The following is a 24,238-nucleotide window of genomic DNA, read 5'->3' on the forward strand; positions in this document are numbered from 1 at the left end:
TTTTAACAGAAAAGGAGAGAGTTTTATAGACGGTGGACGAGATAAGGACGCTATACACACACATAGCATACCATAACATAACATAACATATTAACACACACGACCAAAAGCAATAAACTTAAGACTCATAGTTTTAAGTGTTCATGCAGCCACAGCAGCTACATGAACTATACCATTGCTCTCATCATATGGAGAGCTGGTTTTATTATTATTCAGTTCTCCCAGAACTCCAGATCCTCCATGCTCGCCGCCTCGAACGATGTCGATATGTTCGGCATTGTCGACCATGAACCTTCTTCCTCCATTTTGCACTCCGGCAGCGCTTCCACCGGCATTCCCATCGGCTCATTGATCGCCAGCTGATCGAAGGGGAAGAATCCAGTGTCGAGAGTCGGCAGCGGGTAAGTGTTGATTGGCGGAATCATCATCGGTGGGATGCTCGGCGTCGGAAATGGAAGCTTCCCGACAGGGAGCTGCAGCTGGTGATCAGTTGTATCAATGGGGTTGTAATATTCAGATGGTTCCGGCGGCTTCCACTTCGGCTCACCAATGTCGAACCCGACGGTGATCGGAAAATCAGCAGGCATTGGATTCATCATAGGGAAAAAGTTGGGGATTTGAGACATTGTTGTCGGAATTCTTGCCGGTGCCGGAGTGTTCTTGTGAAAAACACGACAAACAACCCAATCCTCCTGTAAATTAAATTAAAAAAAATTAAAATTTAAAAAATTGAACCCAAAAAAAAAATAATAATAATAATAAATAAATAATCTGATACTGACTTTTGGAAGGTCAGGGAGCCTGGGTTCGAGACGGAACTCATGCATGACCCAATTGGTTTTTTCACCATGGGGAGCTCTTCCTTTGTAAAAAACCAAGGTTTTCTTCATTCCGACCAGAACGGTTCGTCCATTGAGAATCTCTCGGTCTTTTCCAGTGGCTTTCCAGTAACCGGTCTGAGTGGCCCGGTTGGTTCGCATTCCGGTCGGATATTTCCGGTCCCTTTGATTGAAAAAGTACCATTCTTTCTCCCCCATCTTGGCCATCTCTGTAAAATAATAAATAATTAATTAATTTTAAATTAATTTTTTTAAATGGGAAATTTAAAAGAAAAAAAAAAAAAAACCCACGTGGCAGTTCCCAAGGCTCGGATTTGTTGAAGTCAGCTTCGGCGATGGCGGCGGCGGAGAAGGCGGGGTTGATGATCTTCTTTGTCAGGTAAAAAGCGATGAGCTCCAGGTCGNGTAATATTCAGATGGTTCCGGCGGCTTCCACTTCGGCTCACCAATGTCGAACCCGACGGTGATCGGAAAATCAGCAGGCATTGGATTCATCATAGGGAAAAAGTTGGGGATTTGAGACATTGTTGTCGGAATTCTTGCCGGTGCCGGAGTGTTCTTGTGAAAAACACGACAAACAACCCAATCCTCCTGTAAATTAAATTAAAAAAAATTAAAATTTAAAAAATTGAACCCAAAAAAAAAATAATAATAATAATAAATAAATAATCTGATACTGACTTTTGGAAGGTCAGGGAGCCTGGGTTCGAGACGGAACTCATGCATGACCCAATTGGTTTTTTCACCATGGGGAGCTCTTCCTTTGTAAAAAACCAAGGTTTTCTTCATTCCGACCAGAACGGTTCGTCCATTGAGAATCTCTCGGTCTTTTCCAGTGGCTTTCCAGTAACCGGTCTGAGTGGCCCGGTTGGTTCGCATTCCGGTCGGATATTTCCGGTCCCTTTGATTGAAAAAGTACCATTCTTTCTCCCCCATCTTGGCCATCTCTGTAAAATAATAAATAATTAATTAATTTTAAATTAATTTTTTTAAATGGGAAATTTAAAGAAAAAAAAAAAAAAACCCACGTGGCAGTTCCCAAGGCTCGGATTTGTTGAAGTCAGCTTCGGCGATGGCGGCGGCGGAGAAGGCGGGGTTGATGATCTTCTTTGTCAGGTAAAAAGCGATGAGCTCCAGGTCGGTGGGGTGGAAGCGGTAGCCGGGGGGCAAATCCACGGCGGGGGTAGGTGGTGGCTCTTCCATGAGAGACGGCGGAGAGACGGCGGAGAGAAATAGAAAGAGAGATGCTGAATGAAGGTATATTCATGAATGCAAGAAGAGGGTTATATATATAGAAGTTCAGTGGGGTTAATTTCATGAATTATAATGTCCAAATAAAAAAATAATAATAATAATAAATAAGAAAATCGTTATACATGGTAATTGGTTTGGGTTGCTCCGGGTTGTCGGATGTTCGTATGTGAGTCTGTCATACGTCACGTGCCATAAATCGTGTTCCATGGTGTTTTTCTAAAAAGCTTGTAGCTTACCAACAAAATTTATAATTATTACCGCGTGAATTTTATGACCGGATAACTAAACCCACCTCGATTACTCAACCCGAGTTATAAATGTTAGGTTGGGTTGGGTTAGATTTTTTTTTTTTTTTTTTTTCGATTTCGGTCCGGTTGAATTTTCGAAAAAATCAAAATTTTCGATTTGGTCTCAGTTTATTTGTGTACCTCTCCTTTACTCGGGTACAAATTATTCTGTATCTCCCGTGACATGATTACATCACCTACTTGTCTTGAATTGCTTTTAGGATTGAACTATTTTTACGGTCGTGCATGCTTCTCGGGAGAGTTTTCAGGAAGTCACCCAACATTGTAGTGCTCCAAGCTAAACACGCTAAACTTTTGAATTTCTATGATTGAGACTTTCAATTCTTTTAACAATTTCTTAACCATCATATCGTTCAGACTACTCTCACTTAGATGTGGTCTCGGTTCATTCATGTACGACTTCTTTGTTCGGACGTCACAAGTGGTGGGATTGAAAGAATATAATGAAAAAAAGGAGAGACAGGCAGCTACGGGAGGTCGATGACAACATGAAGGAAGAAAGGAAAGTTATAGGGTTTTGTTCGGGACCATAAAATACGTGTACGTGGTCACGAGTACCAGATCTAACTCGAGTAATATAAACTCGTGTAATTGATATATGAGTGACTGATACATTATTATTATTGATTAAAAAAAAAAAAGTAAAATAATGAACACAATAATTTATTCATATTCCACAAAATGCATTAGAATTTTAATCATATATATTAGTTAAATAAAAATAATTAATACTTAAAATATTTAGAAAGTTAAATTTAATTGTAATTTTGATATATAAGTGTAATTAACATAATAATTAAATAAACAAATAATATTTTTTTAGGATTAATTTGGGTTCGAGTTAATATTATTTCATAAAATATTTATTTATTTATTTTACAGTTAAATTTAAATATATTATTTAAAAAATATCTTTTAAATAATTCAAGACATGAGAATAACTAACAAAAAAAAAAATTATATAATTAAATAAAATAAATATAGGTATATAACCTGTTAAATTTCAAATGATTTTGTCACAAATAAAATAATTAATGTTAATCTTCTGATTAATTGATTTAATATATGGTATCTATCAGTCTAATCAAGCTGCATATTTTAAATTATGACATTATAATTAATAAATTAATTGAAAATATGCCAAAATAATTAAAATAAGGATAATTAATATTTTTAATATATTATTATTTATTGTAGAATTTGTCATAAATAACATTTTAGTTGGTAAATATTCAAAAAGAAAATTGTAAATAANTGTGAAATTAAAAATTTGGAAAATTTAAGTCAAAATTCAAAATCTCAAATAATAATAATAATAATAATAATAAATAAATAAATAAATAACATATTTTGTTACGAAAGGTGAAAAACACAGTAAAATTTCATTATTACGTGAATCGGGTCAATTAGGTACGTGGTGCTTGGGTACACTATGTCGAGGTTTAGAGTGGTGTTGATCACTTGCCAGAATATCTAGCACCAATGTGGTGCTCTTTCCAACACCTTTCGATGTTTAAGTCAACAACGTGTCCATAGTAGTATGTCCAAAAAAAATTTGAAAATTTGATCAACCATGGCGACCGATAACCGACACACGCGATTATAGCTCAAAGAAAATGTCTAGTCATCTCCGAGTATGTGGTTATCAAATGAGGAAAGTTGTATAGTTTTTACATCGTTATATGTATGATAAGATTATAGAATAACCCTAAGCTAACTGACGTGTGATAGATCATGACATCTCAAGGAACAGGCACAACATGTGTGTTGGGGTAGAGCGGAAGAAAATGAGCCCAGGTAAACCCTACCCGGGATTCCCCAAAGAGCCAATACTAGGAAAGGTGCTAGAACAGTCAGTGCCTTCGACACGAATTACAGTGACACTGACTTTCGAGGCTCTACAATCACTAGCTCTGTAGGAGGAAATCAAGACGACAATTATGTAACCCGACTATCACTTCTAAATAGAACTATGCACATATTTACGAAGTATGTAGACTCTTCAAAATAAAACGTGTCAACTCGGTGAGTAATTCAAATTACTTAAATGTATAAAAAGACTGGTCAGTAACGAGAAAATAAAGCTAATAATCTTTACACTTATTTAGGAAACCGGGACGAAAGTAAATGGAAACCGGTTAGAATTACTAAAAAAAAAAGTGGAGAAAATATCATTTTATGTAGGATTATAAACAATATTCTTCATATACAAAAATAAAATTCTTTGAATTCAGAATAATATCACAGTTCATAAGAAATATCGCGTCGTTGAAAAGGTATAAAGCGGCATCGTAAAATGACGTTCGAGTCCATGTTATAGACTTTAGGCATGTGGTTGGAATCTTTGATAAAATAGGGTGAGTGTTCGAGATAACTTCATGAGTGAAATTTTTGGGTATCAAATAAAAAAAGTATATTTATTACGCAAATGACATGCTCAAATGGAAACATCGTTGAAAGAGGCTCGTAGCTTCGTGGATCTGTGCTCGAGATAGTTAAATGAAGCGATAAAATAATAAACTCCGTAATTTTTTTAAATCAAATTTCTTAAATGATTTAAAGATTATATAAAAATGAAAATTAAGTTTTTATATAATAAAAAGAAAATCATGATATTTTCATAATTTTTTCAAAAAAAATAAATAAATTATATATATATTAATTTTAAAGCTGTATTTTGTATTTTGATTGAAAGGGGTCTGAAAAGTTTTGATCATAAAATGATTTATAAATAAGATTGAAAAGAATATTTAAAAAGAAAAAAAGAGGAAGGAAAACGCGTGGGGCCCACTGACATGTCCACCTGGCACTGAATTTTTATTTATTTATATTTTATTTATTTATTCTTATTCTTTGAAGAAGCCCAACAAAAGGCAACCTCTCAATTTTCTCTTTTTTTTTTTTTTTTTTTCCAATTATTCTAAAAATAATTAGTTTGGATAATATTTTCATAAATAATTCATTACGGATAATGGTTGATGAATAAATTTTTTAATTTTTTTAATTTAAATTTTTTAACATTCCAAAATTTAGTTAATAATCGTACTTTCAAAGATTATATTCATACACATAATTTGTCCTACATTGCATAAAAGTTTATTTGATTAACTTTATGTCATCAGAGCTTATAACTTGTAGGTCCATAAAGTCTTCATGCGTCCATTGTAGCCACGTGCTCTAATCCTCTGAGCTATAGGCCCCACCCGTCTCCACTGGATCTGTTTTCAAGGGTCTGTTTTCGGGGGTACCCTAAAAATGTTCCAAGGTGTGAAGTGAGAGAGGAAAGTGGGAGAAGGGGTTTTGAATAAGACGACATTTTCAATTTTTTTTTTTTTTCCATATTGAATATTGAAAAGTAGGAAGAATTAGAAGTGTTAAGCTTTTTATCATCCGGGCGTTGAGCTATTTTTCCCTCCCCTACAGTATCGTCACCGCAGTAGAGTTTAACCACCAAGTTCGGGATGGATCGGTGTGGTTATAGTCTCCTAAATCAATCTTGGACTTCAAATTCAATCTAACTTTGAATGTAGTTTCAACTCCTACTAAACTAGTTGTTACTATGGGGCCCTAAAGTAAAATAAGATTTTACTCGGGTCTATGGACTTTTGTTGCTCTCCACATGCTTTCGAACTAATAGATTAAATGTTATGTCAATTTGAACTTGCTCAATTTGTTCAATTGTGATCTTATAATGCAATCGTTTTCTCGAACCCAATTGTTGTTTTTGTTTCTATATCTCGAACCCAAGGTTAGTTCTTTGTACCTAGTTTTGGTATAGCAACTATATAGGATGCCACAAAAAGTCATTTCAACGACTATGCTATAGTATAGTCGAATCTAAATATAGGTTCGAATCTATGACCTAAATGCCCTCATCAACAAAATAATGTTCGTTTTACAACTTAACATGTGTGTTACTAAGTAACTTGCTAAAAGAATGGCTCTCTGCTTAGAACATGAATTAATACACAGAAATTGTGATTCTATCATTATATTCAAATTATTCCCAAATTTCAAATTCTGAATCTAACCTTTTCCCATCTCCAATGGATAAATCGACGCCTAGCTGGCAAACAAGAACAGCTCACTCATCCATCCGAACGATGTATTTAGGCTAACGACGATACAGCTTCAATGGCGCTGCCTAGAGGCCAGGCTGCTTCAACCAAGGAGTTGTGGTATTTAACCTTCTTCACCAATGTGATATTTTGCCAAGGATCTAGGCCTACACCAAACCAAAGCATACAAACACAGGTGCAGACGAATTATACGATGTTCGGTATATGTATCGACCGTCTGATATAAGTATTAACATGAATGTGAATGCAACCTACCTAATCCATCTACAAGTAGTGCGTATTGATACACAAGATCCATACACAAGTATGGAAGGTTATCCTTCTTGACCTTGGGATATGTAGCAGCATCCTCGAGTTTGATTTGGCATGCCTGCCTCGCTGCATCACGGAAGTCTACAGGATGAACTTCAGCAAATGGCTTGTTGGGGTCAGCAAAACCAGCCTACATACACCTGGTTGATCAGTGGTTCATGCGAAAACAAGCAAAATAGTTTCAACACCCTCACTGCAAGTCCAATATCATAGGTGAACTAATCTCACCTCAGCAGCCCTGTCAAAGAAAAATGAAGCAACGTAGAGATTCTTCTGCCCGTCGCCTCCTCCGCCGTTCCAAACTCCACCGAAAGTGCACTGCTCGTGAGTACACGTTGATTCATTAACCTTGAGAGCCTCCACGACTGTCCTCTTGCATCCATTAAAGCTGGAGCCTGATGAAGAGGCTGATGCTTTATAGTCCTTTCCCCCGTATTGGTATGCTCCTAGAAAAAGAGAGAGCATTGAGAATACTTCAATCCAAAGCTCCATTTAATTTCCAAAAAGACAGTAAAGAAGATAGGAATTATTCGAACAAAGATAATAACCTATAAAACCACATTGGAACAAGGGAATTTCTTTGAGAGAGAATGTTCATGGAGAAGGTGATACGAAATAAGGTGTTTTAATCATGTCATAAAGATTTCATGGTGTTTTATTGTATTTTTTAATTTTTAGAGAATTATCTTTAAGATTATAAGTTACATTTAGACGGTGGCCCGGTATTGATGGCCATGAAAGTTACACCATTTCAATTAACCATAGGTTATTATAAGGGTTTTTTTCAGGCTATAAATAGTCATTCATGTCGTTGCTTTAGTATGAAGATTTAAGTTTGCATATTATACTTCTCAAGCCATGAGTTTGTTCCTTTGCATTTCTTGTGTTTAGATTTGCATACTAGAGTCATTCAAGTAGTTTTGATCAAACTATCTTGTGGAGTGATTCGAATCACGAGTTTTCTTTACTTTTGATCTTGATCATCAAGATAATCCGTTCCAAAACTTTCCTTTAGGTTGATTCCTTATCGATTTTGCGGTTCTTGGATAATTTAGACCTAGAGATTTCATCCTTTAACAAGGTTTTTAAGATCAAATCTCAAGAGTTTCATATCATTTGGTATTTAGAGCCTAAAGGTCATAATAGTATTTCTTTTTAGAGTACACGTGGGAGAGAGGAAAGATCCTCTAACTTTTTTTTATCAAGGATCTATGTTTTAACTAGTTGAGTTATGCTTAGGTTAGTAAATTTAAAATAACGATCCATCCTACATAGCTAAAAGTGCAGAGGAATAAGAGAGAAAAAGCCAGGAAGTTTGTGCAAAATGTCTAGTGGTGTGGGAATCCATATAACCAGCTAGTTATATTTGTATTGCAACATAAAGATCTTGTATTTCCATCAAAATTGGTTAGTTACAAGAAGTTTATACTCAATAAGACACTAAGTTGCGACTTACATCAACATAAGCGATGAAAAGAGGGAAATGATGATTGCAAAAACATTTATTATTGGAAAGAAAAAGAAAAACAAACCTTCGTATCCAGATAGGATGCAATCATTGCTAGAACTTTTAGAGATACTCAAAACCTCGGCTCGAGCAGCTAGTAATCCATAATGCAAATAACTGTAATTCAAATAACCAACAACCATATAAAGTCGGTCTAAAAAACAATCACGTAAGAGTCTAAGCGTCAGTAGCTACTATAAGGGTGTGGAAACCTCTCCCTCGCAATCGCATTTTAAAAACCTTGAGAGAAAGCCCAAAGAGGACAATATCTGCTAGCGGTGGGCTTGGGCAATTACAAATGGTATCAGAACCAGACACCGGGCGATGTGCCAGCGAGGAGGTTGAGCTCTAAAGAAGGGTGGACACGAGACAGTGTGCCAACAAGGACGTTGGGCCCCAAATAGGGGGCAGATTGAGGTCCCATATCGATTGGAGAAGGGAACGAATGCCAGCAAGGACGTTGGGTCCCGAAAGAAGGTGAATTATGAGATCCACATCGGTTGGGGAGGAGAACGAAACATTCTTTATAAGGGTGTGGAAATCTAATATGAACCACGAACATGGAATTTCCATACCTCAAGGTCCAATTACAAGGACGAGAGCCAAGAAGCTACAACAAACCTTGTACACTTATATTCAAGCTATGGTGCGCTCATCAAAGGAAATTCTAGAAGACATTGGAGACCTCCCTTATATGTTGTGAAAAGTTGAGCTTCAAGAAAGAGATGCATTGAATGCATTTTTAAGTTGCAATTAATAAACTCAGCTAAATTTATGGTAACCATAGCATAGCTATCATTGAATGCACCATAGCTATCAATGAATTAGTAGAGGCAGATTGAAATTGGAGAGTCGTATTGCCATGTGTAAAATTTATCAACTGGCAATCTCAACAAGACGAGAGTAGAATGTATACCTGTGAACATAGAGATAATAAGTTGCTCCCTTCAGATACATTTTTTTTATGTATACGCTCTCTGCTTCTGATAATCGAGCAGCATCCCTTTCGGAGATAGCATATGCCATTTGAATAGATCCTCCGCCGAGATCTACAACTCCAACTGTATCCGAATATTTCTTGCCCAAGTTCCCTAGCAGATAGTTTAATGTCACCTGGAAAATGATAGCCAAGCTTGTAATATGTTAATACACAAGAACTTCATGCAAGATCCCAGGAATGGTTCAGATTATCAAAACTCTACATGCATTTACCAATCTACACCTGAACTAATTACTGTCTCAAATTCTGCTAAATACCGATATGAAATTTAACATCGTATGTAGTTTAATGACAACCTCTTCATGTCACGACTATCGTTTCCACATTGCATTCCAACTGACAAAACTTGTAATGCTGGCTTGTTCCGTCATCCTATTCTGCTACATTGACTCGGGAATGCGGCGGTATAAGAACCACGGGACCCCACCACTAGTCTAGTTAAGGGAAAACAGAAGTACGCTACTGCACACCAGCTGAAAAACCCCTTTACCCTTCGAATAATAAGGTCAGCTTCATAGTTCCAAACTAGATAAGGCTTTTTTATGCCTTTTTTTAGGTTGGGTTGTTGGATACGGGATCCCCATAGTAGGCTGGACCAACATCCAGCCGGTCCAGCCGAGAGAGGTCAAACTGCTATTCCAGCACCTACACTAAAAGCAAGCTCATTGCATACATAGCCTTAAAAAGTAAGGCTTTGGGGATAGAGAGAGAACAGCACATCCTAAGCTTTGGAGATTTGTAGGTTATTCAACAGATAACTGAACTTAATACCAAAGTGTAACTAGAAGGAGACTGTCTCAAAGAAATGGCTCTAGAGGAAGCAACATGACACTTCATCCTGAATCCTAATGGCATCATATTCTTCACTTTGAGGGGGATTAGCAAGAACATCACATTATCACACTATTGTACTACAAACAATACACATTCCACGATTGGAACTAAAAGGAAGCTGCAGCTGAAACCCAAACTACATAAAAAAAAGTACAAAGTGGATCACAGCCATAATAGACATACCCAAAGGTAAGAACCTTCTTGAGTTCCATCAATTACAGACACAGCATTGTCCTCCAACCTGAGGTCACTTTTGTCTCTCAGGAGATCCCTAACCTTAAAGAAAACAAAAGCTTTCGTCTCTTAGCACGAAATAACACGAGATAAGGGAACGTGAAAAATTGCTTCCGAAGAACAAGCATGGATCATTACCGCCTGCAAAATTTTGTCAGATGTATCCCCCTTCAGAGCCCTCAAGCCTGCAGTTGCCTACATTAACATGAAAAACCGATTTCGAAAATTGACATAGCTTCATTTAAAGAACAGAGCTCAAGGAGTTCAAGGAAGATCAACGAACCCCAACTCTAACAGGGGCCATTGACCGCAGCCCTTTAGGAACCACATTTTCCGCTTTTTCCAAAAGGGAAATTAGAGAAGCTGCAGCATTCTTGGGGTTGTCAGCATATGCACTCAATCCTGGATTAAGCTAAAGAAGAAGTAAGCAAACAAGAACAAATTTAAGCACAGCTAGTCTCGAGAGAAACAGAATACAGTCAACTCAAAACCAACAATTGCTGCAAGTACAATCACCAAAAAAAAAATAAGCACAGCCGATCTAGAATGGAAATTCAAACAATATCAGTGAAAATGTAGATACAGGAGAAGATAGAGATTAGTACTTGTTCAAAAAGTTCGATATCCTTGCCAACGGGGAGGAGATCGAGATTTTGATCGAAGCAAAAGACATGGACGCGACTCCCAGAGCTACCAGCATCAAAAATAACAGCATAAGTGGATTTAGAAGAAGAAGAAGACGACCTGTGATCAGGGGAAACCTTGCGGTGGTTGAACGAGTAATTTTCACGGCCCGGCATGAAATAGAGAACAAAGGCGATTAAGAAAAGCGAAAGAGACGTGAACAATAACACCCCTCTGTATTCGTAGATCTTATTCGAAAGCGATTCCGGCTGTTGCTTACCGGAACGCTTATGCATCTTGTCAAATTCAAACTGAAGTAGTTTCTGATGATCCTGAAGTGACAAAGAGGGCGTTTGGCCTTCAAGAAGGTCGGCGGAAGACGGAGATCGGTAACGGATCTGAACGTTTCCAGTGGAATTGGAGGCAGCAGGAGCCTTCAATGAGTGCAGTGGTTCGGGAGTCGGATCCAGCGCTCCGTCTGGGAAGAACAGCGATGATTATACGCAACGAATTGATCAATGATCGACTCGCAACAGCATCGAGGACGGATCTGGGTGGATTCCGTCAGTGAAATCGACGAATTGACGTGGGATTTGGATGGAGGAACTTTGCGGTGATCGAAGAAATGGGTCGAAATTGAAGAAATGGAAATGGAAATGGAGGTCGTTAGGGGATAGGGGAGAAGAGCAAATGTGAAGCAACAATGGCGAGTTTGGATTCAGAAACATGGCAGTCGCGAATTCGAGTGGCAGAAGAACTTAAAAATTGCCACTTTCTTACCTTTGATTAATTAAAATTAATTAATTAGGGTTCTTTATCATTTTTTATTATTATTATTATATTCTATATATTTTTATTTTTTAATTATAGTTAATTTTGTGATTCTAGTTATAATTTTCAATTAAAAAAAATGGTAATATTAAAATTTTAATTTTTAGAAATTAGGTAGAACAAAATATATTGATTTATTAATATTTTTTAAGAAAGATTATATTAAAAAAGAAAATTTTTAAATAACTATTTTTTAAATAATAATAAACGGAGAAAAATTATGGAACCGAAAAAATAAATAAGAAATTAATTCAATTTATATGGAGAATGAAATAGGTGTCTTAAATTTAAGAAACAAGAAAAAATGGTAAATTAATAATATTATTTCAAGTTTCAAATTTTTATTAAAAACAATGAAAAAGACTCCATTAATAAAAATACTATTTAGTTCAAAAATATTATTTCAAGTTTCAAATTTTTATTAATATTTTTTATTAATTAATTAGGGTTCTTTATCATTTTTTTTTATTATACTCTATATATTTTTATTTTTCAATTAGAGTTAATTATGATATTTAAACTCTAATATTAAAATTTTAACTTTTATTAATTAAAATTAATTAACTAGGGTTTTTTTATCATTTTTTATTATATATAGTTTATAATATTTAAATTAAAAATAATTGTAATATTAAAATTTTAATTTTTAGAAATTAGGGGTGGAAGATTTTATATATATATATATATAATTACTTACTAAATATATTGATTTATTAATATCTTTTACAATTTTTTAGGAAAGATTATATTAGAAAATTTTTAACTAACTATTTTTTAAATAAATAATAAACCGAGAAAAATTATGGAACCCGTTTCAACAAAAATAAATAAAAAATTTTATTTTATATAGAGAATGAAATAAGTGACAGAAATTTATTTTATAAAGAGAATGAAATAGGTGACAGAGATGGGACGAAAGGTTCTAGTTAGCATTATATCTAGATATAGTATCTTAAATTTAAAAAAGAATGAAAAAAACTAAATTAAATTTTGTATTTTATCTCAAAAAAATCTCTAATCCTTCAAAAGTTGGTGCCAATACCCTAAGGTCTCGATTCTAGCCCGTTGGTAAANCCTGTGAACATAGAGATAATAAGTTGCTCCCTTCAGATACATTTTTTTTATGTATACGCTCTCTGCTTCTGATAATCGAGCAGCATCCCTTTCGGAGATAGCATATGCCATTTGAATAGATCCTCCGCCGAGATCTACAACTCCAACTGTATCCGAATATTTCTTGCCCAAGTTCCCTAGCAGATAGTTTAATGTCACCTGGAAAATGATAGCCAAGCTTGTAATATGTTAATACACAAGAACTTCATGCAAGATCCCAGGAATGGTTCAGATTATCAAAACTCTACATGCATTTACCAATCTACACCTGAACTAATTACTGTCTCAAATTCTGCTAAATACCGATATGAAATTTAACATCGTATGTAGTTTAATGACAACCTCTTCATGTCACGACTATCGTTTCCACATTGCATTCCAACTGACAAAACTTGTAATGCTGGCTTGTTCCGTCATCCTATTCTGCTACATTGACTCGGGAATGCGGCGGTATAAGAACCACGGGACCCCACCACTAGTCTAGTTAAGGGAAAACAGAAGTACGCTACTGCACACCAGCTGAAAAACCCCTTTACCCTTCGAATAATAAGGTCAGCTTCATAGTTCCAAACTAGATAAGGCTTTTTTATGCCTTTTTTTAGGTTGGGTTGTTGGATACGGGATCCCCATAGTAGGCTGGACCAACATCCAGCCGGTCCAGCCGAGAGAGGTCAAACTGCTATTCCAGCACCTACACTAAAAGCAAGCTCATTGCATACATAGCCTTAAAAAGTAAGGCTTTGGGGATAGAGAGAGAACAGCACATCCTAAGCTTTGGAGATTTGTAGGTTATTCAACAGATAACTGAACTTAATACCAAAGTGTAACTAGAAGGAGACTGTCTCAAAGAAATGGCTCTAGAGGAAGCAACATGACACTTCATCCTGAATCCTAATGGCATCATATTCTTCACTTTGAGGGGGATTAGCAAGAACATCACATTATCACACTATTGTACTACAAACAATACACATTCCACGATTGGAACTAAAAGGAAGCTGCAGCTGAAACCCAAACTACATAAAAAAAAGTACAAAGTGGATCACAGCCATAATAGACATACCCAAAGGTAAGAACCTTCTTGAGTTCCATCAATTACAGACACAGCATTGTCCTCCAACCTGAGGTCACTTTTGTCTCTCAGGAGATCCCTAACCTTAAAGAAAACAAAAGCTTTCGTCTCTTAGCACGAAATAACACGAGATAAGGGAACGTGAAAAATTGCTTCCGAAGAACAAGCATGGATCATTACCGCCTGCAAAATTTTGTCAGATGTATCCCCCTTCAGAGCCCTCAAGCCTGCAGTTGCCTACATTAACATGAAAAACCGATTTCGAAAATTGACATAGCTTCATTTAAAGAACAGAGCTCAAGGAGTTCAAGGAAGATCAACGAACCCCAACTCTAACAGGGGCCATTGACCGCAGCCCTTTAGGAACCACATTTTCCGCTTTTTCCAAAAGGGAAATTAGAGAAGCTGCAGCATTCTTGGGGTTGTCAGCATATGCACTCAATCCTGGATTAAGCTAAAGAAGAAGTAAGCAAACAAGAACAAATTTAAGCACAGCTAGTCTCGAGAGAAACAGAATACAGTCAACTCAAAACCAACAATTGCTGCAAGTACAATCACCAAAAAAAAAATAAGCACAGCCGATCTAGAATGGAAATTCAAACAATATCAGTGAAAATGTAGATACAGGAGAAGATAGAGATTAGTACTTGTTCAAAAAGTTCGATATCCTTGCCAACGGGGAGGAGATCGAGATTTTGATCGAAGCAAAAGACATGGACGCGACTCCCAGAGCTACCAGCATCAAAAATAACAGCATAAGTGGATTTAGAAGAAGAAGAAGACGACCTGTGATCAGGGGAAACCTTGCGGTGGTTGAACGAGTAATTTTCACGGCCCGGCATGAAATAGAGAACAAAGGCGATTAAGAAAAGCGAAAGAGACGTGAACAATAACACCCCTCTGTATTCGTAGATCTTATTCGAAAGCGATTCCGGCTGTTGCTTACCGGAACGCTTATGCATCTTGTCAAATTCAAACTGAAGTAGTTTCTGATGATCCTGAAGTGACAAAGAGGGCGTTTGGCCTTCAAGAAGGTCGGCGGAAGACGGAGATCGGTAACGGATCTGAACGTTTCCAGTGGAATTGGAGGCAGCAGGAGCCTTCAATGAGTGCAGTGGTTCGGGAGTCGGATCCAGCGCTCCGTCTGGGAAGAACAGCGATGATTATACGCAACGAATTGATCAATGATCGACTCGCAACAGCATCGAGGACGGATCTGGGTGGATTCCGTCAGTGAAATCGACGAATTGACGTGGGATTTGGATGGAGGAACTTTGCGGTGATCGAAGAAATGGGTCGAAATTGAAGAAATGGAAATGGAAATGGAGGTCGTTAGGGGATAGGGGAGAAGAGCAAATGTGAAGCAACAATGGCGAGTTTGGATTCAGAAACATGGCAGTCGCGAATTCGAGTGGCAGAAGAACTTAAAAATTGCCACTTTCTTACCTTTGATTAATTAAAATTAATTAATTAGGGTTCTTTATCATTTTTTATTATTATTATTATATTCTATATATTTTTATTTTTTAATTATAGTTAATTTTGTGATTCTAGTTATAATTTTCAATTAAAAAAAATGGTAATATTAAAATTTTAATTTTTAGAAATTAGGTAGAACAAAATATATTGATTTATTAATATTTTTTAAGAAAGATTATATTAAAAAAGAAAATTTTTAAATAACTATTTTTTAAATAATAATAAACGGAGAAAAATTATGGAACCGAAAAAATAAATAAGAAATTAATTCAATTTATATGGAGAATGAAATAGGTGTCTTAAATTTAAGAAACAAGAAAAAATGGTAAATTAATAATATTATTTCAAGTTTCAAATTTTTATTAAAAACAATGAAAAAGACTCCATTAATAAAAATACTATTTAGTTCAAAAATATTATTTCAAGTTTCAAATTTTTATTAATATTTTTTATTAATTAATTAGGGTTCTTTATCATTTTTTTTTATTATACTCTATATATTTTTATTTTTCAATTAGAGTTAATTATGATATTTAAACTCTAATATTAAAATTTTAACTTTTATTAATTAAAATTAATTAACTAGGGTTTTTTTATCATTTTTTATTATATATAGTTTATAATATTTAAATTAAAAATAATTGTAATATTAAAATTTTAATTTTTAGAAATTAGGGGTGGAAGATTTTATATATATATATATATAATTACTTACTAAATATATTGATTTATTAATATCTTTTACAATTTTTTAGGAAAGATTATATTAGAAAATTTTTAACTAACTATTTTTTAAATAAATAATAAACCGAGAAAAATTATGGAACCCGTTTCAACAAAAATAAATAAAAAATTTTATTTTATATAGAGAATGAAATAAGTGACAGAAATTTATTTTATAAAGAGAATGAAATAGGTGACAGAGATGGGACGAAAGGTTCTAGTTAGCATTATATCTAGATATAGTATCTTAAATTTAAAAAAGAATGAAAAAAACTAAATTAAATTTTGTATTTTATCTCAAAAAAATCTCTAATCCTTCAAAAGTTGGTGCCAATACCCTAAGGTCTCGATTCTAGCCCGTTGGTAAAATGTACTCATACACTTTATATATATATATATATATATATATATAGGTAATACGTGTCTATAATAAGTTGTTCGACATAATTCCCTAAGGCCTCGATTCTAGGCTATTCAACACAACGTTGTACGAATCCTCAAAACAAGATACTCGTCATTACACTTTTGTGACTCTCTTAAACGATCCGTCCTTAGGAGCAACCTCTATTAAACACCCTTTGGATCATTAAAATCAAGTAGTTTAGCTCCTCGACGTTGATTCCAGTCATCAAACTCATATATTAATCACGTATTAAATATTAATCATATTCATGCTAAACTCACAAGCTTGACTCGTGTGTTTTCCACAGTGCAAAATATGTCAAATAATAATGCACGTGTATATACATTACAATCCACAGATTTCGAAGTCAATTTGATAATAACAAACAAGATAGTTTTCATTTTCTTTTTCAAGTCTTACATGAAGCAAAGGGATTGGAACCCGTGCTCGAAGGTAATACTTTAACTAGTTGAGCCGAGCTCGGGTGGTCGGGCTAGAATACCGATCCCTAGTTTGAATCATAATACTCCTACCTTAAATATCAGGAAACATGTAAAAAGGGATCTAAAAAGGGAAGTAAAGGGAACTTGATTGAAGGATTACTATTGATCCATAAGCTGCGAAACATAATTTAAACAGACGCCATTTATCTTAAGAACAGAAATGGAGTTTCTTACTAGCTACTATGTAAATCAACTAGAGATTTCAAGCTTTCTTCTTCTTCTTAGCTGAGGCTGGGGCTGGGGCTGGTGGTGGGAAGATGATTCTGAAAAGCCAAGCAGCCGAAATGGCTCCGATGAACGGGGCGATCCAGTACACGTACAACTGCTCCCATGTATCGTGTTTGTTGTTCATATACGCCCACCCAAACGCCTGCATTTCAAAGCAAAAATCAGCGTTTCTTACCATATAAAAAGTAACGAATATTGTCTTCTCCTTCATGGTCTCGAATTAGCAAAATCATAACTAATCTGGTTCGTAAACCGAACGTTATATGCAAGGAACGCACCAAAGCAGCCAAAAACGTCTCAGATGAATATGTAGTGCAAGTTTTGAATCAAATGAAGCAATAATTCACCGTATATAGCCCTTCCACTGTCTATGACAAAGCTTACTTTCAATGACAGCAACTAAGATGATATCATTGACTAAACTCGCAGGGCACCCAGCTGACCCCAGAACATTTTATTGCCAAAAAAATGCATAACGTTTAAGTATGCTATGTTATTTCCTTTTGCCCCTTTAGTCCACGTTGTTGGAAGGCTCTCCTTCAGAATTTCCAGCTATCCTCGGTTTTGTATGACATAACCAAAGATAATAGTGTAATAGTCCAAGCCCACCGCTAGCAGATATTGTCTGCTTTAACTCGTTACATATCACTGTCCAGCCTCACGGTTTTAAAACGTATCTACTAGGGAGAGGTTTCCACACCCTTATAAGGAACGTTTCGTTCTCCTCTCCAACCGATGTGGGATCTCACAATCCACCTCCCTTGGGGTCTCAACGTCCTCGCTGGGCACACCGCTTGGTGTTTGGCTCTGATACCATTTGTAACAGCCCAAGCCCACCGCTAACAGATCTACTAGGGAGAGGTTTCCACACCCTTATAAGGAACGTTTTGTTCTCCTCTCCAACCGATGTGGGATCTAATAATCCACCTCCCTTGGGGTCCCAGCGTCTTCACTGGCGCACCGCCTGGTGTTTGGCTCTGATACCATTTGTAACAGCCCAAGCCCCAACGCTAGCAGATATTGTCTGTTTTAGCCGGTTACGTATCGCCATCAGCCTCACGTTTTTAAAACGCGTATACTATAGAGAAGTTTCCACACCCTTATAAGGAATAGGCTAGCAAATGCGTTTTAAAACCTTGAAGGAAAGCCTGGAAAAGAAAACTCAAGGAGGACTATATTTGTCAGCAGTGAACTTGGCTGTTACAAATGGTATCAGAGCCAGACACCAGGTAGTGTGCCAGCGAGAACGATGATGCCCCAAATGGGGGTGGATTGTGAAATCCCACCTCGGTTGGAGAGGGGAACAAAACATTATTTATAAGAGTGTGGAAACCTCTCCCTAGTAGACGTGTTTTAAAACTTTGAGGAGAAGCCTAGTAGGGAAAGCCCAAAGAAGCAATATCTGCTAGCAGTGAACTTGAGCTGTTATAGATATGCAATGTAATTCCGATGTAGAAAGACAAAAAAACATGCAAGAGAACTTTCAATGACTAAAATCTGTATCGTAAAAAAAAATTGTGACGATCTCGAGCTGTTAGGGAGAACTTACACTAAGATAGCAGCAAACCTCGAAGAACTGAAAGGATCAAGTCAGACAGAGATGGTTTGATATACTATTTATGCTCAATATCCCCCTCATTTATTGTACAATGAACTAAGATATGTTACAATTGTTTTGAATGAAAATTTTTAATGAAGGATATAAAATGCCAATTTACATTTAGAACAAAAAGGCTGTGTATTCAGCATGATTCAAAGGAGGTTCAGTCTAAGCAAAGCAACCAGCAATCTATGCAAGAACTTCCATGGTCTACAAATTACTTCAAAAGCATTAATAAGATCTTGGAATGAAAAAAATAATCCCTCATTACATCAATCATGATGGAATCACGACGGCATCAATTGCCCACCATGTTGAGGATTGTTGGGAGAGAGTCCCACCTTAGCTAGCTAAGGGGTTGATCATGGGTTTATAAGTGAGGAATAAATCTCCATTGGTACGAGGCCTTTTGGAGAAACCAAAAGCAAAGTCATGAGAGGTTAGGCTCAAAGTGGACAATTCATACCACCATGGAGGGTTGTGATTTCTAGCATGGTATCAGAGTCATGCCCTTAACTTAGCCATGTTAATAGAATCCTCAAGTGTCGAACAAAGAAGTTGCTAGCCTCGAAAGTGTAGTAAAAAAGTGACTCAAGTGTCAAACAAATGGTGTACTTTGTTCAAGGACTCAGAGAAAGGAGTTGAGCCTCAATTAAAGGGAGGTTATTCGAGGGCTACATAGACCTTAGAGGAGGCTCTATGGTGTACTTTGTTCGAGGAGAGGATTGTTGGGAGGGAGTCCCACATTGGCTAATTAAGGGGTTGATCATGGGTTTATAAGTGAGGAATATATCTCGAGACCTTTTGGGGAAACCAAAAGCAAAGCCATGAGAGCTCATACTCAAAATGGACAATATCATACCATTGTGGAGAGTTGTGATTTCTAACGCACAGAATATAACCATATAAGTTTAAACAAGAATATAACTTAATAATCTCAACCTACTGCCAGTTCTCAATAAGAATCATCAAATGAGGATAAAAAATATAAAGCTTAATAGAAGTGGAATACTCACATTTGCAGGATTCATGGAAGGTCCTGTGTAACTAGAACCAGCAACGATTAAAGCTACAGTGGCCATTGCCAGCAACCATGTCTTGATTACTGGGCTGGAGGGACCCCTGAGAACAATTAGAAGAACAGCAAAACTGATTATAAAGGTCAAAACTCCTTCAGCTGTGGCTCCAGTATGAATGTCAACTTTCAGAGAAGGCCCACCAAGCATGTGCTTGTATTGAATAGGCATCACCTCCTTGATCGCCAGGGCACCAGCAACCGCACCAGCTGCCTGCCAACGATAAATTTGATGTCTAATACTATTGTTTTAGAAACCTTTTATTCTAGTAGAAGGCAAATGAAAATGACAGAAGCTGAAATTTTAGGCAACATTGTTTCATTTTATTGATGTCTTATTCCAATCGATGTCTCAATCTCTGAAAAAACATAAAGAGAGAGGAAAATCAGTCAGTAGAGATGGAGAAAACGAAGGCTCATCAATTATCCTTACAATCCATAATTTCTGAAGTTATTTTCTCTTTCTTAATTAAGATCTCATATCCGTTCGGGAGGAGAAAGAATTCTTTATAAGGAAACCTCTCCCTAGCAGAGGCGTTTTAAAAACCTTGAGTGGAAGCCTAAAATTAAAGGTCCATAGAGGATAATATTTGCTAGCGGTGGGCTTGGACTGTTACAAATGGTATCAAAGCCAGACAGTGTCTGCGAGGAAGTTAAGCCTCGAAGGGGGTGGATTGGGGGTCCCACATCGATTGGAGAAGGGAACGAGTGTTAGCTAGGACGTTGAGACTTGAGGAGGGTAGATTGTGAGATCCCACATTGGTTGGGGAGGAGAACGAATCATTCTTTACAAAGGTGTGAAAACCTCTCCTTAGCATACATGTTTTAAAAACCTTGAGGGAAAGCCTAAAAGAGAAAGCCGAAGACAATATCTAGACTTGGAGGTGGGCTTGGGCTATTACATCAACTATCAAAATCAATGAATTTTCTCTATCAATACCCATTGTCCATCCCTTACAATCATGGAAAACCAATCAAGCGTCATGCAAAAGAAAAATAGAATGCAACGACACACTACAGATACATTGATAAGGATCACCGTGTTCCAAATGTTCCAAGTGCACCTATTATACGATCTAAGGTAAAGAAGATTCAACAAACATTCATTCTTCATCTACAAAATTGGATACGCTCGATTCAACCTTTATTTTATGTGTTACTAAGTTGATTCGATTGAGGAAGAACCATTTGAAGCTTCGAAAATGAATATTTGCACTGTTGAAGTAGTAGTAGATGAGGTTGTTATAAATAGCATTTGATTGATAATTTGTTACAAAACTTTATTTATTATTTTAATTCCATAATTTCTTTAATTCCATAATTTCTTGTAATGGCCAAAAAAACCTTAGGAATTCACCTTGGTTAACTTACCAATTATGACCACTAAGTTAGGCAGGGGAAGGGTTTGGAGATTTTTTTATGAATGAAATTAAGCTTTCAAATTGAGACTTCTTGAAAATCTATCGTGTAATTCTGGTGGTAGATTATTCAATCAAACATCCAAACCATTCAATCAAGCCTCGATCAAGTTTGAGTGACTAAATTGAACTAGGTTTTAAATTCTTGATCTAAATTTGATGTTAGGAGGTAATCTAATTGTAGATTCTCCAAACTATTCAATTAAGCTTCGATCAAATTTGAGTGACTAAATTGAACTAGGTTTCAAATCTTTCATCGTGTAGATTCTCCAAACCATTCAATCAAGCCTCGATCAAGTTTGAGTGACTAAATTGAACTAGGTTTTAAATTCTTGATCTAAATTTGATGTTAGGAGGTAATCTAATTGTAGATTCTTGCTAATCTTGTAGCCGGGAGTGTTAATTTGATGGTTTATCCGAATTTTGTACAAGGGAGTGTTAATTTCGATGGCTTCTACTTGGACTGAGAATTAGGGTAGACTATCGAGCACAGGTGAAAAATCGAACTAATCGAGACAACCCACACAAAATTTCACACTCAATTACAGAATCAAAGAGATAGAAAGACAGAACAAATACTAACCTGAGCAGGGAAACGGAGAGCCATGGCGAAGAGAGAGGTCGGACCAACACCGGCAGCATAGAAAGCGGCAGTGGCAGTTGGATTAAAGCTAGCGCCACCCAAAACAGCCCCAATTATATTGAAAACGAAAACGAGAAGGAAGACCAGAGTAGTAGTGATGAGGAGCGGATGAAGCGGAAGGCCATAAACGCCGGCGGCCGAGTACAACACGGAGGTAAGAACTCCAAGAGACGAAGCACAGAAAATCCACATGGAAGTAAGAACGGCATCGCCGATCGCCGCCTTGATTGCAGCAATCATGATTAATCTCCAGAAATCGAACAAAAAACTGCAGTAATCGGCCTGAAACAACGAAAATCGACGGCGGAAGAAGAGAAATCAGAGTTGCAGCCGCAAATTAGGGCAACTCTGAGGAGATTTCTTCAGCCTCCGTCTCGTCTGGAATCAAAATCCACGCAATTTAAACAAGAAAATATCAGGAAAGTTAGGTAGAAGATAAGAATCTCAACTGCTACTGTGGATTCATGGACACAGACATTCACCTAATCCTGATTTTTTTCCGATAATTTTTCGGTGTGTGAATTATTTTGATTGCTTTGATGAACTTTCCATTTTTTTTATTTTTTATTTTTTATTTTTTGTCAATAAAATATAATAGTTTTTTTTAGCATACCTCTTAATGTCTCGGGTCGTACTTTATATGATAATTTATAATCATATGATAGTTTTTTTAGAACAATTGCTCGATCTCTTTCATTTGATCGTAAAGAAACGCGTCAGAGTGCTAATGATTGAATTTTTTCTAGCTTAAAAGTTCATTTAGTTCTAAACTTATGAAAGGTCTCTTCGTCGTATCCTCTGAAGGTTTGGCTATCACCAACTCTTCAAGGGATTGACCCACCTAATCTTGGCTCACCTCGAGGGGTCGGCCTCAAAGGTCTTTTAGTCGACCCCTCAAGGGGTGAGATTAAGTTGGTTTTAGTCGACCCTTTTAAAGGATTGCCCGACTAATTAAGGGATCTGACTTAAATAAGGCATAGTCGATCCGAGGGGGTTTGACCTCATAAGCTTTCTGGTTGACCTTCTTAAGTTGTCAACTTAAATCAGCCTCACTGACCCATCAGTCAAATAAGACATTCGGTCAACCTCTCGAGGGTTAGACTTTTTTCCCTGAGGCATGAATCGTTAGACCTTGTAGCAAATCATCTCTTTGGGCTCTCGAGTTTTTAGTGAATCTTTGGAGTTAATTCAATGGATAATTTTTAGCAATCTTCTACTGTGTGACTGTGACACGTATACAAAATGAGTATTAAGTCAGGTTAAAATTGAACTTATATACTAAATAAATTCACGAGCCATATAAAGTACCTCAAAAGCCTATTCCGTAAGACCCAAGATTCATAATGAAATGTGCAGTGATTACCGTGCCTCCCTTCTCCAACTTTATTTCAATTATTTTCCAAAACGGAGTAGTTTTAAATTTTAATTCCCTCTTATTCGTAAATTTTTAAAATATCTCTCATTATTGTGATCCTCGAACCCATCTTAAATAAAGAGGTTAAACACCGCTCGTAAACTTACTTAATAGGACATTCATGTAAATCTATCCTATGAACGTCTTTTTTAGAAGCTTTGTAATCCAAATTCGATGAATTTGACACAACCTTTCCATCATTGGTTTGGTCGGGTCTCAAGCATGATTGCCTAATATCGTTTTGCTTCTTCGACATATTTTGAAATGGTCGTGTTAATTTTTTATACCATTTTTGGACTCTCCTTCTTACTTGTTTCTATAATAATTTCATATTGCATGGTTTACTTACAAAATAATAATAATAATAATAACAAAACCACTCGAACCTCGTTTAATTGTTCTTTTTCTTGACAATTGATTTCTACCTATATAAACCAACTGAAAATATATTTATATTAAGTGGAAAAAACATTTATATTCGGTGGGCAGAGCCCGTTGAGAATTAGAAAAGATAGGGACAGAGAATATAATCTCATTTCCAACTCCATTTATCTTGACAAAAAATATTCTCCATTTCTCGTTTAAATGAATAATTCCTACAAATTTGTGGGGCCCGGTCCCACTCGGGTTCGAAGGAGGAAAAAAACCAAGCAACACCACAACTTAGTAATTTTAACTCGAACAACCCGAACAACCCAACCAATGCAAAAATAAGATTACAACTCAACCCAATTATACTTTTAAG

At 36.3% G+C, this 24,238-nt stretch overlaps 3 protein-coding genes across 6 annotated transcripts; all 3 read right to left on the reverse strand.

Annotated features, from left to right (window-relative positions):
* On the reverse strand, positions 1-2,096 carry LOC111781782 (NAC domain-containing protein 87-like). Of its 2 annotated transcripts, none has more exons than XM_023662480.1 (4): positions 1,868-2,096; positions 1,521-1,786; positions 1,290-1,430; positions 1-551 (listed from the first exon to the last, which is right to left on the reverse strand). In XM_023662480.1, the coding sequence occupies exons 1-4, from the start codon at positions 2,040-2,042 to the stop codon at positions 213-215; spliced, it is 921 nt and encodes a 306-aa protein (XP_023518248.1). In that variant the 5' UTR covers positions 2,043-2,096; the 3' UTR covers positions 1-212. The 2 variants fall into 2 exon arrangements, with proteins under 2 accessions (XP_023518248.1, XP_023518247.1); XM_023662479.1 differs by having other exon boundaries at positions 1-520; positions 1,259-1,430.
* Positions 2,097-6,204: 4,108 nt separating this feature from the next.
* LOC111781513 (apyrase 2-like) lies at positions 6,205-15,427 on the reverse strand. 3 transcript variants are annotated; one of them, XM_023662155.1, is made up of 9 exons: positions 14,655-15,427; positions 14,333-14,461; positions 14,188-14,244; positions 13,999-14,091; positions 12,902-13,094; positions 8,325-8,420; positions 7,021-7,238; positions 6,736-6,922; positions 6,205-6,626 (listed from the first exon to the last, which is right to left on the reverse strand). In XM_023662155.1, exons 1-9 carry the CDS (start codon positions 14,967-14,969, stop codon positions 6,511-6,513), a joined length of 1,404 nt encoding a protein of 467 aa, XP_023517923.1. In that variant the 5' UTR covers positions 14,970-15,427; the 3' UTR covers positions 6,205-6,510. The 3 variants fall into 3 exon arrangements, with proteins under 3 accessions (XP_023517923.1, XP_023517922.1, XP_023517924.1); XM_023662154.1 differs by lacking the exons at positions 12,902-13,094; positions 13,999-14,091; positions 14,188-14,244; positions 14,333-14,461; positions 14,655-15,427 and adding exons at positions 9,216-9,412; positions 10,317-10,409; positions 10,506-10,562; positions 10,651-10,779; positions 10,973-11,744 and having other exon boundaries at positions 8,325-8,416; XM_023662156.1 differs by lacking the exons at positions 6,205-6,626; positions 12,902-13,094; positions 13,999-14,091; ... (1 more) ...; positions 14,333-14,461; positions 14,655-15,427 and adding exons at positions 9,216-9,412; positions 10,317-10,409; positions 10,506-10,562; positions 10,651-10,779; positions 10,973-11,749 and having other exon boundaries at positions 6,818-6,932; positions 8,325-8,416.
* Positions 15,428-17,177: 1,750 nt separating this feature from the next.
* On the reverse strand, positions 17,178-22,569 carry LOC111781750 (aquaporin SIP1-1-like). The gene is made up of 3 exons (XM_023662443.1): positions 22,020-22,569; positions 19,960-20,232; positions 17,178-17,485 (listed from the first exon to the last, which is right to left on the reverse strand). The coding sequence occupies exons 1-3, from the start codon at positions 22,317-22,319 to the stop codon at positions 17,318-17,320; spliced, it is 741 nt and encodes a 246-aa protein (XP_023518211.1). The 5' UTR covers positions 22,320-22,569; the 3' UTR covers positions 17,178-17,317.
* Positions 22,570-24,238: the final 1,669 nt, after the last annotated feature.

The sequence above is a fragment of the Cucurbita pepo genome, chromosome LG19, assembly GCF_002806865.2.
Source record: "Cucurbita pepo subsp. pepo cultivar mu-cu-16 chromosome LG19, ASM280686v2, whole genome shotgun sequence".
Lineage (NCBI taxonomy): Eukaryota > Viridiplantae > Streptophyta > Magnoliopsida > Cucurbitales > Cucurbitaceae > Cucurbita > Cucurbita pepo.

Excerpts from the sequence above, each read along its gene's own strand:
- LOC111781782 (XM_023662480.1), bottom strand. The coding sequence starts at position 2,042 with ATGGAAGAGCCACCACCTACCCCCGCCGTGGATTTGCCCCCCGGCTAC. Across the intron at positions 1,787-1,867 it reads CGAGCCTTGGGAACTGCCAC|AGATGGCCAAGATGGGGGAG; the intron begins GTGGGTTTTTTT and ends ATTATTTTACAG. Across the intron at positions 1,431-1,520 it reads GGCTCCCTGACCTTCCAAAA|GAGGATTGGGTTGTTTGTCG; the intron begins GTCAGTATCAGA and ends TTTAATTTACAG.
- LOC111781513 (XM_023662155.1), bottom strand. The coding sequence starts at position 14,969 with ATGCATAAGCGTTCCGGTAAGCAACAGCCGGAATCGCTTTCGAATAAG. Across the intron at positions 14,462-14,654 it reads ATATCGAACTTTTTGAACAA|CTTAATCCAGGATTGAGTGC; the intron begins GTACTAATCTCT and ends CTTCTTCTTTAG. Across the intron at positions 6,627-6,735 it reads ACTACTTGTAGATGGATTAG|GCCTAGATCCTTGGCAAAAT; the intron begins GTAGGTTGCATT and ends GGTTTGGTGTAG.
- LOC111781750 (XM_023662443.1), bottom strand. The coding sequence starts at position 22,319 with ATGATTGCTGCAATCAAGGCGGCGATCGGCGATGCCGTTCTTACTTCC. Across the intron at positions 20,233-22,019 it reads CTCTCCGTTTCCCTGCTCAG|GCAGCTGGTGCGGTTGCTGG; the intron begins GTTAGTATTTGT and ends TATCGTTGGCAG. Across the intron at positions 17,486-19,959 it reads CTTCCATGAATCCTGCAAAT|GCGTTTGGGTGGGCGTATAT; the intron begins GTGAGTATTCCA and ends TTTGAAATGCAG.